At 44.1% G+C, this 19628-nt stretch overlaps 1 protein-coding gene across 1 annotated transcript in view; it reads right to left on the bottom strand.

The window, feature by feature from the left end:
* LOC106604460 (mediator of RNA polymerase II transcription subunit 12) overlaps window positions 1-19628 on the bottom strand; it is a 44528-nt gene that overhangs the window by 11537 nt on the left and 13363 nt on the right. The window contains exons 13-32 of the mRNA XM_014199094.3: window positions 18059-18288; window positions 17888-17947; window positions 17534-17707; window positions 16826-16970; window positions 13868-13986; window positions 11192-11335; window positions 10792-10955; window positions 8635-8766; window positions 8217-8444; window positions 7915-8059; window positions 7605-7725; window positions 5584-5694; window positions 5346-5459; window positions 4999-5162; window positions 4041-4220; window positions 3352-3423; window positions 2891-3048; window positions 1201-1362; window positions 867-978; window positions 176-265 (exon numbers count right to left, since the gene is read on the bottom strand). Of these exons, the coding sequence (XP_014054569.2) occupies window positions 176-265; window positions 867-978; window positions 1201-1362; window positions 2891-3048; window positions 3352-3423; window positions 4041-4220; window positions 4999-5162; window positions 5346-5459; window positions 5584-5694; window positions 7605-7725; window positions 7915-8059; window positions 8217-8444; window positions 8635-8766; window positions 10792-10955; window positions 11192-11335; window positions 13868-13986; window positions 16826-16970; window positions 17534-17707; window positions 17888-17947; window positions 18059-18288 (2825 nt within the window). The remainder of the gene's footprint in view (window positions 1-175; window positions 266-866; window positions 979-1200; window positions 1363-2890; window positions 3049-3351; window positions 3424-4040; window positions 4221-4998; window positions 5163-5345; window positions 5460-5583; window positions 5695-7604; window positions 7726-7914; window positions 8060-8216; window positions 8445-8634; window positions 8767-10791; window positions 10956-11191; window positions 11336-13867; window positions 13987-16825; window positions 16971-17533; window positions 17708-17887; window positions 17948-18058; window positions 18289-19628) is intronic.

Genomic DNA, 19628 nt, shown 5'->3' with positions numbered 1-19628 from the left:
AACTGGAACCTAGTCGTTGTGCCATTTTAGGTTAACTCTTTCCAATTTTTTCTAGTGAAGAATTTCTGTCCCTTTAGATACCATCTGGTCCAAACTGATACTGAGACAAGTGACCACTTCCTGGCATGGCAGGGATAACATGACTTTGATGACGATGGTGACGACGAGCCCTCACCAGATTGAGCCGCAGCTTCAGCGCCTCATGCATCATCTGCTTGGCCTTGCAGTCGTCCTGGTACTGGTCCTCCCGCCAGTTTGTTACAATCTGGAAGATGGAAACGCAGCCAATAGCAGCAGTCAGCATGAGACGGCACATTTAGCCAACATTAAGCACACTGAGGGGGGAATCCTAACTTGAGATGTACATTTTTACACAAACGTATGTTCATTGATGTCAACGGACTCTTCAGTTATGCACACAGATCTCAAGTTGGGATTTGGGAATTATAGAGGTAAGGTGGGAGAAGACGGGGGAGTTGTCTGACGACTCCAACTGAATTCTTCCGCTGCTCTCTGTTAGCTACATACTTCAGTCAGACTGACATTGTTGAAGTGACGTCAAAATGACAGTTGTTGTACAAAACAAAGTCATCAGTGATTGGATTATCTCTAAATAAATCAGAGTATTAAAACCAATGACACATTTTCAAACCGCTGCTTTACCCACGTGTGTTCTGGCTCTGGCCCAACCCATCGATTTCTGGGACCAATCGGAAAATTAGAATGTGTTGGCGTTCTAGAAATCGTCAGGGAGGTAACTCCGATTCAGACTCATTGCGGAAAGGAAACGAACTTCTGTGGGCGTGGCGTAGCATTTGGAGTTTGGGTAGACAGGAAAATGGAGGAGAGGCTGTATTGAGTGTTACCTGCTGCACCTGACTGTAGAGGGAAGTGAGGAGACCCTCCCTCTGCTCATCCTGGCCTTTTAGACAGGTCAGTACCAGAGACAGGAAGGGCTGCTGGCTCAGCAGAGACATGCTAGAAACATACAAAAGTGTAAGGGCAAGACATCCATCATCAATTTGGGAATATCAAAGCTGGGGCAAAAATGTTATCATAATTGCATCATAATAACTCTTGCATCCAATTTGTATTTAGTATCTAAAGCAGATTATCACTCTTTCTGGATGAAAGTACAACCATGTTGACAAAATGAGCATTATCTACATGACCCAAAATAGTCGGAGTGAGTTGTCTGACCTTTTCTGTTTCTGCCGGTCCCTCTCCTTGCGTGAGGAGGACCCCAGATGCTGTCCCTTCTCTAGCTCCTCCCCTGCCGCCTTCAGGACGTGGCCCTGGACCGAGGTGGGCAGCTTGGCTATCAGTGGCGCCACCAGCCACACACCAGACCGCTCAGACGAACTGGGGGGGGAACACAAACAAAAAGAATGAGCTGTTACGCCGAGGTTAGATTTCACCAACAATGATGATGATTCTTTAGCTTAGGGGAAGGAAACTAGATTCAGCCACAGGATGATTTGTGTCACAGCGGATGGTCGGTGGGCCAGAACATAATTATAATATTTCTACACTGAAAATTGACCACAACTAAGCCCAATAAGAGATTGTATTTGATAACAATTTCATACCTTGATTTCATTGAGACACGACCACGTCTCTTTTTATTCATTGAATATTTGGGAACAGATTTCCAAAATGAAACATATTTTTAGCTGAATACCTGGTGATATCTTTTTTTTTTACCTAAAAACTAAAATCCTTAGAAAGATTCTCTACACTGAATGCACAAAACATTAGGAACACTGCCCTTTCCATGACAGACTGACCAGGTGAACGCCATGATCCCTTGTTGATGTCACTTGTTAAATCCACTTCAAATCAACGTAAATTGAGACATGGATTGTGTATGCGTGTTATTTAGAGGGTGAATGGGAAAGACAAAAGTTAAGTGAACAGGGTATGGTAGTAGGTGCCAGGCGCACCGGTTTTATAGTTTTTACTGAAATCTTCAGGGGGCTAAAAACATTCACTCGCAGGGCGGTTTTGGCTCGCGGACCACCTGATGCCGACCCCCACTTTAGGGGATTCAAATGGTTTCACCAAAAGAGATAATATGAAAACAATGGATATTTTCTGGTTGAAATTTGATAATTGGTAGTACCTATGATCCATGCTTGTTTCAATGCATTTCAACAAAAAGTTATAATCAAATAATAAGATTGCAAATAACCATTTTACCATGTGTTTTCTCCGATAACTCAATATTCCTACATATTTTTTACGGTGGCTGCGGATCCAACTTTTCTGGACCCCTCTTTCCGACAGCTAAAGGCCCAGAAGCTTCTCCGCATGTGCGAGTATCTTTACTTTATGAGAAACCTGCACATGCTCAGGCTACTCAGGCGAATGGTGCTTGTTTAATAAAGTAAAATCCATGTTTGAAAGATTAAAGTATTCTACATAACAGAAGTGAATATAATAGCATGACCAAAACTCAAAAGCAGACATCACCAGGCAAAATATGTGCTTTGATTGAAACTAAAAACACAGGTATGCTTCAGTTTAACACCATGCTCTAAAATGTACTCACTGTACCTACTTTGAAACACTGTATAACTCAAGATCTAAATGCATATCCCCATGAAACTGATGGAGATCAAATAGTTGTTATGCAGCTGCTGCATGGACATTTCACCAGTAAAACATGAAGAATTATCATTCACGATTGACAGTGAGACTTGTGAAGGGAGGGTGACCACAGAAATGTGTGTGTAAAGTAGAGGTAAAGAAACCCATGCGCAGAACGTGATTCAGATCTTCAGCTCTGGTGAAAAAGGATTCAGGGGGGTGGGACGGGAGAGGTTGCCTACAGTTCCACAGTCTGCCTATTTTTAAAATGGGAGGGAGAATTTAGAAAGGTCACACATACCTCAACACTGGTTTCTTGCTTGGGTTGTTGCTGTTGGAGGCAGAACCTCCGGCGCCGGCTGACCCGTTCCCTGAGAGGTTGGTGGAGTTCATCTCCGCTGACTTCTGGAACACCTCGATAGTGGCCTTGGCGATGTTCTCCAATAAGGAGTACAGCTCCTGCAGGGAGACAAGGAAGACGAGTTCGTCCACTTAACCTCAATCACAGGGAATTGATCCCTGAACAAGATGGCTGCCATTATCACCACATTCTACAGTTATGAAGGGTTATGACATAATCCACTTTAATATTATATCTCAATGTACTTAATTGAATTAAAGGCACACTTGAACTTTACAGATGGATTGTATTCTAAATCAATATTTTATTTAGAAAAAAAACTAAAATGCTTAATTGTGCCTAGATGGCAGTGTTGTGAGTGTTTTCAGGGCCTTACAGGACACTGGAGTTTGATAACTTACGTTGTTAGTACTCTGCTTGATCATAAGCTGCAGCTCCAGGGATGACTGTCTCATGGTCCACTGGTCCATGTTCTAGAGGCCGGAGGATAGGACACCACTTTTAGACATTTATACACCACAATCATCTCCAAGCAGTTAAATACTCAGAGACCTTTAGCTCCACTCTCCCTGTAGCGGCGCTTTAGTCAGCAGATGGCAGTAATGCCATTCACAAAACTCAGAACACTCACGTACCCTAATGTGGTCTGCTGAGCTAAGGCAGGGGTTCAGAGACAGTTCACCGACTGATTCATTCTAGCACCCACAACCCCCCCCATTTCTAATGAATGTGGCGTGTGCGTCTTCCTGCTGTGCTCTCAGCCATCCCCAAGGATAATCTAGGGCTGACACTGATTCACTTACAACTTGCCTTGATGGCTTCAAAAAACCATTTCAAAGCAATTTCCAGAAAAAGCTTTTCGGTCATACATCTGCTGCCCTTGATGGAAAAGTGAAAAGTCTACTCTGCCCATGAGAAGTGCTGTCTGTTGCCAGGGCAACATTCAGCACAGACAGAAATGTAATGTTTCCTTATTCTACATTACAGAAAGGCATGTTTGTTCCACAATGTTTTTATCTGAATGTTCCACAACATTGTGCCCTGCTGAACGCAGCCCTGTGGTCAGTGCATAGGGCTTGTGTGGGCTGACCTGGAGGATGTGTTTGATGCGCTGCCTCTGGGGGTTGTCCCCCTCCTCACTGTCCAGCTGGCGGTGGGGGTAGCAGATGAGCTGCAGCAACCGCTGGGCCTGGATGTTGACCAGCACCGGGTCCTGCAGGGCACTGCTGTCCTCCGACAGGGACCTGAGACAGCGCTCGCCCACCCACTCCTGATGGAGAAGGACAGCAGGAGAGATGGGTGAAGAGAGAGAGATCACCAAGGGGTATATACTGAATAGGGTTTGGGTTAATTCAGTTTTCAATTCAGTCAATGCAGAAAGAGAATCAAAATTAAAATCATAATTAGAAAATTCCTAATTGTATCATATGAAAAAATTAAAAATAAATCACTACATCAATTTAAAAATACTTTGAGTTTGTTTTTCCACTGTACACAATATGTTAACAACAGCTAGGCACACACTGCTTTTATTTATGGTAAAAGCAAATTGAGATTTACAATGACTAGCACCTGTCGACATTCAGCAACTACCACTAAACAATGTGCTTCTCTGTGGAAAACAGAAGTAGTGGTCAGGACTCAAGTTTGTAATTGTTGGTGTTGTGGAGGAAAATAACAGACTAACAGGTGGGGGGGGGGGGGGGGGGGGGTCGTCAACCTTGCCTCTCATGAGAGCACCAGGGACCCGTTTTCAAAAGTTATCTATTTGGATTTAGACTATCGGATAGGATTACATGCATAGAAATAGAGTGCCATTACCAGAGAAGGGGTCAATTCCATTTCAATTCAGGAAGTGAACAGAAATTCCAGTAGCTTTCAATAAAAAAAATGTGAATTTCAGTTTACTTCCTGGATTGACTGAAATGAAACTGTAATGAAATGGACTCCACACCTGGACATTACTGCATTCGGAAATATGCAGCTTCTGGTGTGAGGGAAAAATGTAACCCTGGTGTGAACCATAACCTTCTTTCTCATGTTCTCACCTGTTGGCAGATGCTCTTCAGCACATACTTGGCGTACACGTCCAGGCTGGCCGTTTCTATGGAGACGGTGCGGCCGCCCGACTTCTTGGAACCCATGTCGTCGTCGGCGATGTCGTCGAGGCCGGCGGGGTGAGAGAATCCCGATCCCTTCAGTTCTGCATCGCCTAGAGAGAGATGGAGATAAAATGTTACAAAATATATAACTTAAGAGTTATGTGGTCTTACTGGTGACCAGTTGTAATAGATAGACATTTAATAACTATATCAATCTAATCACATTCAATTGTCAAAGTGGACTTGTATGCAACTTTAAGGACAAAATAATAGCATAATACTGAGAGTTGTACCCAGCATAAAGACGGCCTTTAGGACAGCAAAAACAGCTCCAACCACTATGCTGTTCTGTGAGGCAGCCAGAAGGTGACGGTCACACGACGACCGGATCCCAACAGAAGATTTATCTGCAAAATATAAAATTGTATCTTTAAAACAATCATTAAATCAAAGCCTTTATTAATTAATTAACATTTGATCCGATGTGGGTTCAAATGGGTGTGTGGGGGGGGGGGCTTGCTGGGTGTGTACCTGACTTGGCTCCATCCTGGGGGCAGGGGTTGCGCTGGGGGGTCTTGAAGAGGTGCAGCAGGATTCTGCAGGTCAGACGGGCTCCGGGCTCAGAGTCCTGCTCACTGCAGGCTGGGGGGAGAGACACAGAGAGCGGTAGAGAGGTAGGTTAGACGGGTACACACACACCCTCAACACTGAATCTGAAGGGGATTAAAACTGCTTTAGCAAAGTCACATTTTTCAAATTTAAACAAAATTCTAATACATAATGAATGGGCCAGTATGACCCCAAAAAATATATAGACTTTACACTAACAGCCTTGAGCTTCAAGTTGTCAAGATGACATGGCAAATGAATAACACAGCCAACTACAGAGAACAGAAGCGCTTGAAGAACTTGGAAGGTGTCCTAAATTGACTTTCAAGGAGTACCAGATACTAAGTGCCATTTTCAGAGCCTGGCTGCGAAGGAGTGTCGCCAAACAAGAATTCGACACATAGCTGAACTGCTGGCTGAGGAGAAGGGGAGGGTAGAGGGGGTTGTCTGGCAGCACGCGTGGTAACTAACGCCCACAGGGGACTTTGAAAACAGGCTGAATGAGGCCTTGTCTGGGCAAGGGGCAGCCTTGACTAGCCACAGCGCATGTGCACACAAACTGCAGAGAGGGATCAAACACACTGTGGCATATGCCTCCCTCTCAGACAGAAGAAGCAAGCAATGCATTATGGGGCAGGGAGTTCCTTCAGAACCAGGAGAGGCATTCAGGCAGGGCAGGCCTCAGTGTACCATTCAATCATTTCTAACAGGACCTGTTGGCTGGGTAGCTAGGCTACATTAAATATAGATCCTGTGAAGAGACTTGGACCTGAGGATCTGTGAGTTAAAGTCTGGGTGGTATTCATTGGGGCATGAGCTTGAAAACGTTTTCCAACAAAAAGTGAAAATGTACATTTTAGGGCTGGGCGATATGACAATGTATATCGTGTGACGATAGACGTTTTTCTATCGTTTCATATTGTGCTCTAGCCTTTATTTCGTTGTGTCGCAAATCACATTCTTTACGGCAATATTTTTCGTCAATTGGACGACGCTTTGCGTTCTTCCACACAAATTTGTAACACAAACAAACATGGAAGAGAGTCTACGTGACACAGAGCTCGTTCCTAAAAGAGAGGCAACTTCGGGCGCATGGATGTGGTTTGGGTATGAAAAGTCTGACACGGACCAGAAAACCGTCCACTGCAAAATATGCCTCAGGCCGGTCCCGAGAACAGGCTGAAACGCCACTAACCTATTTTACCACCTACGCAAGAATCATGTAAACCAGTACGGAGAGAGTCTACGGATAAGACCCCAAAAAGTACAGACGAGTGCTCAAAACAAACCCTCGACTCAGACGTTGAAAGAGGCTTTTGCCCGCGGCACACCATATGGCAAAGAATCACCAAGATGGAAGGAGATAACAGCTGCCGTTACAACTTACATCTGCAAAGACACGGCCCCAATTTACACGGTCGAGAAACGGGGGTTTCGTGAGTTGGTGCTAACACTCAACCCAAGGTACCAAATTGATGTGACACGTATTAATGCCAAAATAACATGCAAAACAAGCATGCCCCCCAAAGGCCTACATTTATTTTGTTTGCAACTGTAGTTTAAGTGTTTTCTATTCACCTTTATAGATTTCATACATTCATATTTTGTTACATGCTTAATTGAAAATTTGCACAGGTCCTAAATAAAATAATCAAATATGAATAAGTACCTTTTTATTTGTTTGAGTATAATTCAAAATGTAAAAAGAAATAACCCTTAACATGGTCATTTTATATAAACGTTCATTTAATTGACAGAAAATGTGCTATATCATGATATGTATCGTTATCGGAATATGAGATTGGCCATATCACCCAGCTCTAGTACATTTCTTATTGGACAAGTCCAGGTAGTCCCTCAATGTTTCAGTTCATTTTCTTCCATTAGGTGCCTAATGAACAGGACCCTGGCTACGGGTCTGGGGCTGACAGAGGAGCTCTTACCAGCGTTGAGGAGGGAGGGGATGGCTACGCAACGGACCAGGTCCTCCAGAAGAAGACACTGGCGGGCGATGAGGATGGCTACGAAGGTGGCCAGAGAGTCATGGAAGGAGAGATCGCTGACCTGAGACAGAAGAGAGAATAAATGTTCACATTTGATGTGAACTGCTAATTATTGGAATGTAACTGTCAGTGTTCCCCTCTAACCCGTGCCTCTCAGAGCCTGAGTGAGCCATGCACATTAATTGGTGCAGAGAGAGAGGCGCAAGGCTATTGCAAGGTGTGTGTGTGTGCTGCGAGTGTGAACACTCACGTCCACGTTGCACAGGAGGTCGTTGAAGCCACAGTTGCCGTTGTTGGAGGAGCAGCAGAGGGCTTTGAGGACGCCCAGCCACTCAGCACTCAGAGAGCGACAGTAGGCAGTCAGCTCCGCACATAGGATCCCAATGTCATTCACCCTGCAAAGATAGACATTAAACTCGTAACACCTTACTATTGAATTAAGGTAAGATGCGTATACCTGGTGAGTTGACAAGAATCATGTATTGTTTCAATGCATCTGGACGTATCAACAATCAATTATTGATAATGGTTTTATAGAAAAACAATGCTTGCCTCTCGGGGTCCCTGTGGTCCACGCACACGTCCATGAGCACGTTGCAGACGAAGCTGTAGCGGTTGGCGGGGCTGTCATTGAGGATCTTACCCACCATGCTGTGGTTGAAATTGTGGGCCGACGGATTGGCGATGGCCTCCATCATGAACACAGGGTCCCACAGCATGTTGGAGTCAGACGGGTCGATGTTACAGTATATGGAGTTCTTCACCTTGGAGCAGAACTCACTGGACAAAAGAGGGAGAGAAAGGACACCGATTGGTTCGCCTATCATTATATGGCTACCATGTGGGGCAAAATATTTTACTTTCAACACAATATTAGCATGTAACATGACTTGGCCCCCTTAAACATCACAGGGAAACTACAGTATACAATAAAACTGCATTGAACAGTTGCTAGTCCATGTTGTTTTACCTGAAGATCTCTCCAAACTTGCTCTTTAGGTGACAGCAGGAGGTATAGAGGTCGTACAGGTAGGCCAGGATGCAGCGCTCGGCTGAGGAGCAGTCGGCTGGGTTCACCCCCGACTTTACCACGATGCGCAACCTGGTCAATGAATAGTATTAAAACACAATGCAAAACAACAAAGGACAGAAAGCTTTCTGTACTAAATGAGTTACAGAAGACAGGTTGAATCGAGTGCAGGATACAAGGGCACCAATGGAATAGTTCCAAAAGTGCACACTTCAAAGTATTTGAGGGGCGTATTTGATTTAGCTACAATTTTTATGACCCAGGTCTGTAAAAAAAACAGAGGCGGGTTTATTGGCAGCTTAGGTACCCGACTGTTTCTGCATCCAATAACGCAATGCTATTGAATAGCACCCCCAGGCTATAGAGGTGAATGGTTGGATAACATTAGCATCCAGGCTATAGAGGTGAATGGTTGGATAACATTAGCATCCAGGCTATAGAGGTGAATGGTTGGATAACATTAGCATCCAGGCTATAGAGGTGAATGGTTGGATAACATTAGCATCCAGGCTATAGAGGTGAATGGTTGGATAACATTAGCATCCAGGCTATAGAGGTGAATGGTTGGATAACATTAGCATCCAGGCTATAGAGGTGAATGGTTGGATAACATTAGCATCCAGGCTATAGAGGTGAATGGTTGGATAACATTAGCATCCAGGCTATAGAGGTGAATGGTTGGATAACATTAGCATCCAGGCTATAGAGGTGAATGGTTGGATAACATTAGCATCCAGGCTATAGAGGTGAATGGTTGGATAACATTAGCATCCAGGCTATAGAGGTGAATGGTTGGATAACATTAGCATCCAGGCTATAGAGGTGAATGGTTGGATAACATTAGCATCCAGGCTATAGAGGTGAATGGTTGGATAACATTAGCATCCAGGCTATAGAGGTGAATGGTTGGATAACATTAGCATCCAGGCTATAGAGGTGAATGGTTGGATAACATTAGCACCCAGGCTATAGAGGTGAATGGTTAAGACTTGGATAACATTAGCACCCAGGCTATAGAGGTGAATGGTTAAGACTTGGATAACATTAGCACCCAGGCTATAGAGGTGAATGGTTAAGGTTTGGATAACATTAGCACCCAGGCTATAGAGGTGAATGGTTAAGGCTTGAATAACATTAGCACCCAGGCTATAGAGGTGAATGGTTAAGGCTTGGATAACATTAGCACCCAGGCTATAGAGGTGAATGGTTAAGGCTTGGATAACATTAGCACCCAGGCTATAGAGGTGAATGGTTAAGGCTTGGATAACATTAGCACCCAGGCTATAGAGGTGAATGATTAAGGCTTGGATAACATTAGCACCCAGGCTATAGAGGTGAATGATTAAGGCTTGGATAACATTAGCACCCAGGCTATAGAGGTGAATGGTTAAGTCTTGAATAACATTAGCACCCAGGCTATAGAGGTGAATGGTTAAGGCTTAGATAACATTAGCACCCAGGCTATAGAGGTGAATGGTTAAGGCTTGGATAACATTAGCACCCAGGCTATAGAGGTGAATGGTTAAGGCTTGGATAACATTAGCACCCAGGCTATAGAGGTGAATGGTTAAGGCTTGGATAACATTAGCACCCAGGCTATAGAGGTGAATGGTTAAGGCTTGGATAACATTAGCACCCAGGCTATAGAGGTGAATGGTTAAGGCTTAGATAACAATTAGCACCCAGGCTATAGAGGTGAATGGTTAAGGCTTGGATAACATTAGCACCCAGGCTATAGAGGTGAATGGTTAAGGCTTGGATAACATTAGCACCCAGGCTATAGAGGTGAATGGTTAAGGCTTGGATAACATTAGCACCCAGGCCTATAGTGGTGAATGGTTAAGGGCGCGGCCAAACTGGCCCATAGATTTTATCCATATCCGTGATTTCCAATGCTTTCTCAATGGGAGTCGCACGTTGTCGGTCAACGAACAAAAAGTTCAGATGAGTTGAACTTTTTTGACAGGCCGACGGCTACATTAGCCAATTAGAAAAGAGGAGCACGCACACAGACCAAAATTCACCCTTTCTAATTTGGTGTCCGTTCTCAACGGAGCAGTCTGGCTAAAGCCTAAGGGTTAAGCTTGTAAGACTTACCCATCAAAGACCTGTGCCGTCTGCTCTGGGTTGAGGATGAGGCAGGAGTGGTACCTCCTCAGCACGGCCACGATGCACAGACACAGACCTGTGGTGTAGCTACCCACCAGGCTGGATGACTTGAGCAGCAGCTCTGCCTCCACCAGGCTCAGCTCATTCAGCAGCTAGATACACACAAACGCACGGGGAAGAGACAGAAGGTTGGTTATAGAATGATGATTCATACAAATGATACTAAAGCATCAAGGGGAGAACAGCAGTAAACAACCACTAACAGAAACCGGTGAGAGAGAAGCAGACTCAGGCATAAGAGTAGACAAAGGAAATATTACTGTATAACTACGAGAAGTGGAATTAAATGCTGTGATTATATTCCTTGACATTAGAGACAAAGCTATACCTGAATGGCAAAGTCGATGAGGCCACTAATGTTGAGGGAGTACTCCATGAGGTCAAAGATGAACTGGATATGCTGGACCAGGGGCAGGTGATAGGACATCCCTAAGGCAAAGCTGGTGATCTGTTCCAGAACATTCCTGGACACCTAGTCAGAGAGAAGGCCAACAGCATTATTACCTCTACACAGTAGTGATGTGCAGTTCTGAGTTATTTTGGAACAACACTTTTTACTGACTTCAGTCATGATTTTTTCCCCCTGAGTGACTCATTTGTTTGACCTGCAGGCCACAATGAGTCCTACAGTAGGATTAATACATGTTCCTCTGGCTCAGCGGCTCCAGAGACGTGCTCCAGAGACGTGCTCCGACCACCAACTGTTGGTCATATGCGCGCAGGACAATAGGTCATGAGCATAGAGAAGAAAAAGACATGTTTAGACAGTAGCGGTGGGTGGGTAAAATCACTGGGGAAGCCAAGGCCAAATGATCGCAGGCATCCCTTGTCTTTAATGCTACGGGCGGTAACAATGTCAAAAGCATTTGGACCAGACAGCATCAGATCGATGGCCTACACGTAGAGAGACAGAGGGGCACTGTTTCGCTCTCTCAGATGCTTCCTCCTGTGAGATACATTCAGCCTCTTGTGAATTAAAGGGAAATTATGAAACAGACGAAAGATTAAAAATTTAAAAAATCCTATTGGTAATTTTTTTGTGGGAAGCCTGGCTTCCCTGAGCATGCATGAATACACGCCACTGTGTTCAGAACTGATAATTGATCGCATTGGAGCAAGAATGACTGCAAATAATTGATAATTTAATGTTATGATGGACACAGCTTTGAAGAACCAAAAGCCTCAGCCTCTGCTCAACAAACTCGAATCGTTTGGGGGGCTTCAATTAGCGAACGACTGTGCTTATTACCTTGCCTGACTACCCAGACTCCTTGCTCTGGCCAAACGCTACACCACACATATTCATTTCTTCTCAGCAATGGGATGTACAGTATGTAGCGAACAACAGAGCAGCGGAAGAATTTAATGCGAGTTGTCAGGATACTTATTACCCTGACAGTAGTCAATGCATTCCGCCAAGAGTATTTCACAATCTAGTCTGGTTGCGGCCACAACTAGACCTTGTTTCAAAGCCATTCATAAATAATCGTATTTGTATGCCTAGCAATCAACAAATATACATAGTTTAAAGCACACTTTTACAAGTCTGTCACAAATGACAGCTCCAATAAGCCCCTATGGTGAACGCCATGCTCGTAGAATCATGATCAGGCTTGGAAATGTACTTTTTGGTCCACCAGCCACTGTGGCAAGTAGATTTTAAAAAATCTACCGGCCACTCAGATTTTTTACCAGCCCAAATATTTTTTCCTTCATAATTATACCAAAAAACAGATGAGCATGCTTTCTAATGAATTACTAGTAAGAAGTAAATGGGGTATATTTCTTCATTTCACTTTTGTGACCTGCATCTTTTAACCAATAATGTTAAAACAGATAAACAGTTTTACAACTGAACATCAAGAATCAACAAAGTGCATACCCTGCTACAAAAGACTGAGTGATACAGCTTATTTATTAGTATTAGTTGGGGGATCTATTCTGATATTTTTGGGGGAGTGATCCATGCTCAATCATAAGGTGAGACAAAAACAAACGTCAGATGGACCTTTAAAAGGGACAGGCCATTACCATACGGGTTAGGCCCTTACCATACGGGTTAGGCCCATTACCATACGGGTTAGGCCATTACCATACGGGTTAGGCCCATTACCATACGGGTTAGGCCCATTACCATAAGGGTTAGGCACATTACCATACGGGTTAGGCCCATTACCATACGGGTTAGGCCCATTACCATACGGGTTAGGCCCATTACCATACGGGTTAGGCCCATTACCATACGGGTTAGGCCCATTACCATAAGGGTTAGGCGTAATTTGGGCACTTGCTTTTCTGTGATGAAAAAAAATACTCAGACTTCAGCAGACAGTTACAGCAAACTCAAACATTGAAAAACCTAGTGTGTGAACAGAACGATGTAACTAGCCAAGAAACACGAGGACAAAGGCACACTTTAGTAGCCTTTCTTGACAATTGGACCAACATTTACATGTGGGCTTGGATTTTTCAAAACCATTTCCAAATGCTCTGTGTGACCACCCGCCAACATGGCTGGTAAAATATAAATTCTTACCCACCAATGACAAAATCTACCCGCATCTGGCGGATGTTAATTTCCAAACCTGATCATAACTCTTTCGAGTTGTTTTCAGGTCCATCGTTCCCGGTAGGGGGTCCTATGTGCTTCGCATTACTGACTCAAATTAATTAAATTAGTCAAAAGATTGGTTATTTTGACTGAACGAGTCAAAAAGACTTCAGTAAAAAGAGCCGAACTTCATCACTACTACACAGGCCTACAGTAAAAACATAACTGAATATCCATAACATTGTATACTTTAGTATTAAAGTAATTGAAAATAACAGTTTGCCATTAAAGACATTGTTTTATGAAAATCATTTAACTGTACCTCAGAAGAATTGAATGGCGGACATATCATAAGTATCGATTTTTACCGAATAATTTCAGAGGATTCCAATAGCAAGTTTTGGAGCACACTTAAAACAATGAGACTGGACAGCTATGGGGGGGGTGTCTAACCTGAGAGGTGACCTGGTGCTGATCAAAATGGGAGAGGTGCTGGAATTTGGAGAAGATGTCCTCTGCTGTGGGGAAGGCCTCAGGCTTAGTCCTCTTCCTCTTCTGTCCTTCCTCTCCTCCTGACAGAGAAGAGACAAATACAAAATATTGAAAACGCATCATGTAAAGTGTTGGTCCCATGTTTCATGAGCTGAATTAATAAATTCAAAACATGTTTCATACGCACAGAAAGCTCATTGCTCTCGAATTTTGTGCACATCCCTGTTGGTGAGCATTTCTCCTTTGTGCTGGGGACAATAAAAGGCCACTCAAATGTATTCAGACCCCTTCCCTTTTTCCACATTGTTACGTTACAGCCTTATTATAAAATGGATTAAAAGGTTTTCCTCATCATTCTACACACAATGACAAAGCGAACACAGTTTTTTACAAATGTATTAAAAATAAAAAACAGAAATACATTATTTACATACATATTTAGACACTTTGCTATGAGACTCGAAATTCAGCTCAGGTGAATCCTGTTTCCATTGATCATCCATGATTGGAGTCCACCTGTGGTAAATTAAATTGATTGGACATGATTTGGAAAGGCACACACTTGTCTATATAAAGGTCCCCTAGTTGACAGGGCAAGTCAGAGCAAAAACCAAGCCATGAGGTTGAAGGAATTGTCCATAGAGCTCAGAGACAGGATTGTGTCGAGGCACAGATCTGGGGAAGCGTACCAAAACATTTCTGCAGGATCGAAGGTCCCCAAGAACACAGTGGCCTTCATCATTCTTAATTGGAAGAAGTTTGGAATCACCAAGACTCTTCCAAGAGCTGGCCGACCAGCCAAACTGCGCAATCGGGGGAGAAGGGCCTTGGTCAGGGAGGTGACCAAGAACCCGATGGTCATTCTGACAGAACCTTCCAGAAGGACAACTATTTCTGCAGCACTCCACAAATCAAGCCTTTATGGTAGAGCGGTCAGATGGAAGCCACTCCTCAGTAAAAGGCACATGATAGCTTGCTTGGAGTTAGCCAAAAGGCACCTAAAGGACTCTGACCATGAGAAACAAGATTATCTGGTCGGATAAAACCAAGATTGAACTCTCTGGTCTGAATGACGAGCGTCACGTCTGGAGAAAAACTGGCACCATCCCCTACAGTGAAACATGGTGGTGGTGGCAGCATCATGCTGGGGGGATGTTTTTCAGCGGCAGGGACTGGGAGACTAGTCAGGCTTGAGGGAAAGATGAACAGAGTGTACAGAGAGATCCTTGATGAAAACCTGCTCCAGAGCGCTCAGGACCTGACTGGGGCGACGGTTCACCTTCCAACAGGACAACGACCCGAAGCACATGGCCAAGACAACGCAGGAGTGGCTTCAGGACAAGTCTCTGAATGTCCTTGAGTGGCCCAGCCAGAACCCGGACTTGAACCCCGATCGAACATCTCTGGAGACCTGAAAATAGCTGTGCAGCGACGCTCCCCATCCAATCTGACAGAGCTTGAGAGGATCTGCAGTGATGGTAGAAACTCCCCAAATACAGGTGTGCCAAGCTTGTAGCGTCATATCCAAGAAGACCCGACACTGTAATTGCTTCATAAAGACCCGATGCTGTAAGGTGCTTCAAAAAAGTACAGAGTAAAGGGTCTGAATACCTATGCAAATGTGATTATTTGTATACATTACTAAACCTGTTTTTGCTTTGTCATCATGGGGTATCGTGTGCAGATTGAGGGAAAAATATTCTTCAATGGATTAAATGTATACGGCAGTAATGTAACAAAATGTGAAAAAAGTGAAAGGGTCTGAATACTTTCCGAATGCGCGCGCGACACACACACACACACACACACACACACACACACACACACACACACACACACACACACACACACCCTTTCTAAAAAGGTTAGAGCTCTACTGATGACAAATGGTTGCGTCCCTATATATAGTGCACAACTTTTGATCAGGGCCCCTAGGGCTCTGGTCAAAAGTAGTGCCCTATATATAGGGACTAGGGTGCCATTTGGGTTGCACCCATTATAATCACATTCAAGGCCCCTCACTTTTGAAGTTCACATTATAATGACAGTGCTCAAATGGCTTAAAATCTAAAACGGAACAGAGAAGGTTATGCAAAGCACAAGGGAAATGGGCTTGAACCAGAAGGCCATCTGCTCAACTCCTAAGCAGGAATATGGCTGAACATAAATGACATGAATGACATAAGAAAAAAATCCCTTGAGGCTGCATAATTATAACTTCTCAAATCACCCTTGTTAATGTCACATGCTAAGAGAGATAAGATGAGTGGCAGCAAATTACAGCTACTAGCATAGAAATTGGACAGGATGGAAATGAATATTGAATATAGGATGCTAGCCCTAGAGTCAATCGTCAAAAATCCTGTGTTCAATAATGAATAACAGAGAGGAAAGAGTGTTGGAGAAGAGATATGAAGGTTTCTGAGGACAGTTTTCAACTTGGGAAACGTTATTGAAGGGATCAGATAGGGGCAGATGTAATAGCAACTGTCTCTCAAATGGTACCCTATTCCCTACATAGTGCACTACTTTAAGTAGTGGGAATAGGGTGCCATTTGTGATGCACTAAAAACAGGCACAGCGTCCATCAAAAACAAAGTTAACAAAATAACGTCTCACTGCAATCTGCTCAAACAGTATCTGTAATGTGATAGACAGGGGGCACATCTGCTGCGAGTTGTGGGAATATACAACCTCACTCAATAAATCTATGGTTGCACGTCACGACTGGTGCTCAAATTCATGTCAAAGTCTGGAGTTTCCAGAACGAGCATAGTCTTTCTCTCTACGTGAAAAATTCTAAAAGCAACGGCAGATAGAAAGTCACAGGCCATATTGCTCCAGGGAAAACAGAAGGCCCAAAGATGAGGTCATTAAAAACAAGAGTCAAATAAGAACTGGAAGCAGTACTATTCTTACCGGTCTCTGCTGTGCTTTTGCGGTTGAGCACCTTCAAGATGTCTTTGGTGATTTTCTTGATGGCGTGCCTCGCTTCGTCTCGCTGCTTGCCCACGCCGTAGAGCACCACCAGTCGCTGGTTACACTCGTGACTGGCACTCTCCTCCTGGGGACGACGACGAGTCAGTCAATGTGTGCACTGTGCATTATGTAGTGGAGGTAGTTCACATAGCTTGAGATCTGAGGACTTATGTCGGCACTAATAGCTAATGCCTAGACTTTAGCTCAGAAGGCTAACTGTCAAGGAATGAGTCAATACATGCATGGTGGAGGTAGTTCACAGAGCCACCCAGTTGTTATGAGTCATCTGAGATCTGTCTTTTGTTTAGAGGGCTAACTGTGTGAAGGAGTGAGTCAATTTGTGCATAGACTATGTAGTTGAGGTTGGGTGCAAAGCAACGGCAGAAAGCTGAAAATGTGTGTTTTAGCTTGAAGGGCTAAAATTGCCTTGAGTTAGACCAACAACCAAACAACATGTGCCAATGTAGCAGCGGTAGTTCACTAAGCTTTGCTGGGGTGATAGGTAAACTTTCTGAAACTATAAAGCTCCCAGAGCCTGGGCTTTAGCTCAGAGGGCTATCATGGTCTACAGTTGCACTGATGACCCAGATTGAATTCCATCTGTGTGTTAGAGCTGAGCAAGCCAAAGCCTCTCTCAGGGCTGCTTACCTGGGGGATGGGGAAGTGGGTAGCGTATTGGATGTGGCGGGGCTGCTCATACACCAATGGGAAGGCAGGATCCAGGGCCTTGTCTTTGCAGGCGCCCTTCCCTTCCTGTTCCGGGGCAGGCTTTTCAGGAGAGGGGCTGCCCTTTGACTCACAGTGAGTGGGGGGAGAAAACATCTACAAAACAAGAGACAGCTCAAATTAATAGGGCTGCACAAAGCATGGAAAGTTTATCCAGAGGTCAATGGGACAGTCTGATGGAGCACAGGTAAGAATACCATATAGTTGTGCCAGGGAGAGAATTCACTAGTACACATTAGCTACCCACTTCTACTGGCATGATGCATATACACCTACCTCATCAAAATTAGCGCTCGAGTTGTGATCGATCTCCATTGACTCGGAGAGACCAGTGTCCTGTATAAAGAAAAGAAAATACACCTTTCATTCCAAAATCAATTCAAAAGCAGTGAGTAACTACCAATGATACATAGTGCACACTAGCACAGCTGCCACCACATAACATGCCTCGTTCTTGACGCTGCTGCCTGCATCCTGCTCCTTGCGCTCTGATTCGTCTGAAGGCTCATCACTAGGGGAACGGGGGCGGGGCAGGTGGGAGTCAGAGGCCAGGTCACCGCGGGAGATGAGCGTGCACATGTAGATGTTGTGAGAGAAGACGTCGTGGCGGATGAGCTCACAGAAAAGCAGCACCAGGTTAGAGAACTCCACACGCTCGCTCTCGTTGCCTGCCTCCGCTGAGAAGGGACAGATGGGGATAGTTTGTCACTATACACTCCAGCATTAGAAGCATTAAGAGACCAGTCATACCTTTATAATATAATCTTTAGCAGACACTTTGATCCAAAGCGACTAACAGTAGTGCACACATACATTTTCATATTTGGTGGCTAAAGCTGGAATCGAACGTGACGTTGCAAGCGCCATGCTCTGATAACTGAGCCACACAGGACCCTGTGTGCCATGCTAACCCAACACTAAGGTTGCAAAATTTGGGTAACATTCCAAAAACTCCCAGGTTTTCCAGAAATACCAGTGGGGAATTCCATGATTTTCTGCTTATTCCATACAGTGTCCATGAATCTTCTGACCTGAATTTTCTTTTCACCCTACTCAACACCTATACCCTTTTCCCACTATGTTGCTGACCTGAACCATACTGTGCTGTTGTGGATTTTGTCTTTTCACCATTGTCCTTTTCAGCACTATGGTGGATGTGTAACCAGGCCAGCTCAGTACAGCTCAAGTCCCAAACCCATAGTAGTGCATAACAACTCAACCCGCTGGGCAGACTAAGTACAAAAGAGTGCTGGAATCAGGAGCACTATCAGGAGATGCAGAGAGCCTAGCGGGCTCATAAATGGCACCCTATATTCCCTATATAGTGCACTACTTTTGACCAGGACCCATAGAGCTGTGGTCAAGGGCCCTAATCAAAAGTAGAGCATTATATAAGGTGTTCAATCAAAACTTGGTAACATTTTTACTCTTGTAGGATGGCTAAAATTAGAGTGACTAAATCAATTGAGGTCAGAGAAAAAAAAGTGGTAAAAAAGAAATCTGGAAAATAGCATTGAGTCAGCTGGGCTGGATGCTGTGGAAGAATTAAGGCTAACGGAAAGGCTCACAGTGGAACTCTTCTTTCTTCTCAAATCCAGAGGACATAAAACAATATAGAGGAAATATAGATATCGATTTTGAGTCATGACATTTTCATATTCTAGTATACACTTTTCATATGAACGATTTCAAAGATTTCTCAGAAAAACATTTGTGAAACATCAACGGAGCACTGAGCGTACAGCTAGCTTTTAATTTTCAAAGCCTTTTACATTCAATTCAGTTTGTGTCATGTTAATTTGGCTTTTTGCGACCAGCGGAAACAACTTTGCAGACGAACACCACAACATGTAGAATCCTCAAAAAAGTCTCTGCGAGAAAGCGCACCGCTCTGTCAAGAGAGCTCAGTGCTTATCAGATGTATTAAGTTAGGAAATCTGGGCAGAGTGGGTAGACACAGTATAGGGAATAGGGTGTGATTTGGGAAGCAGCTGCAAACAACCCAAATAAGGGAATA

This window comes from Salmo salar, chromosome 05 (assembly GCF_965601325.2).
Source record: "Salmo salar chromosome 05, fSalSal1, whole genome shotgun sequence".
Taxonomy (NCBI): Eukaryota; Metazoa; Chordata; class Actinopteri; order Salmoniformes; family Salmonidae; genus Salmo; species Salmo salar.
This window is presented reverse-complemented; position numbering and strand designations above follow the sequence as displayed.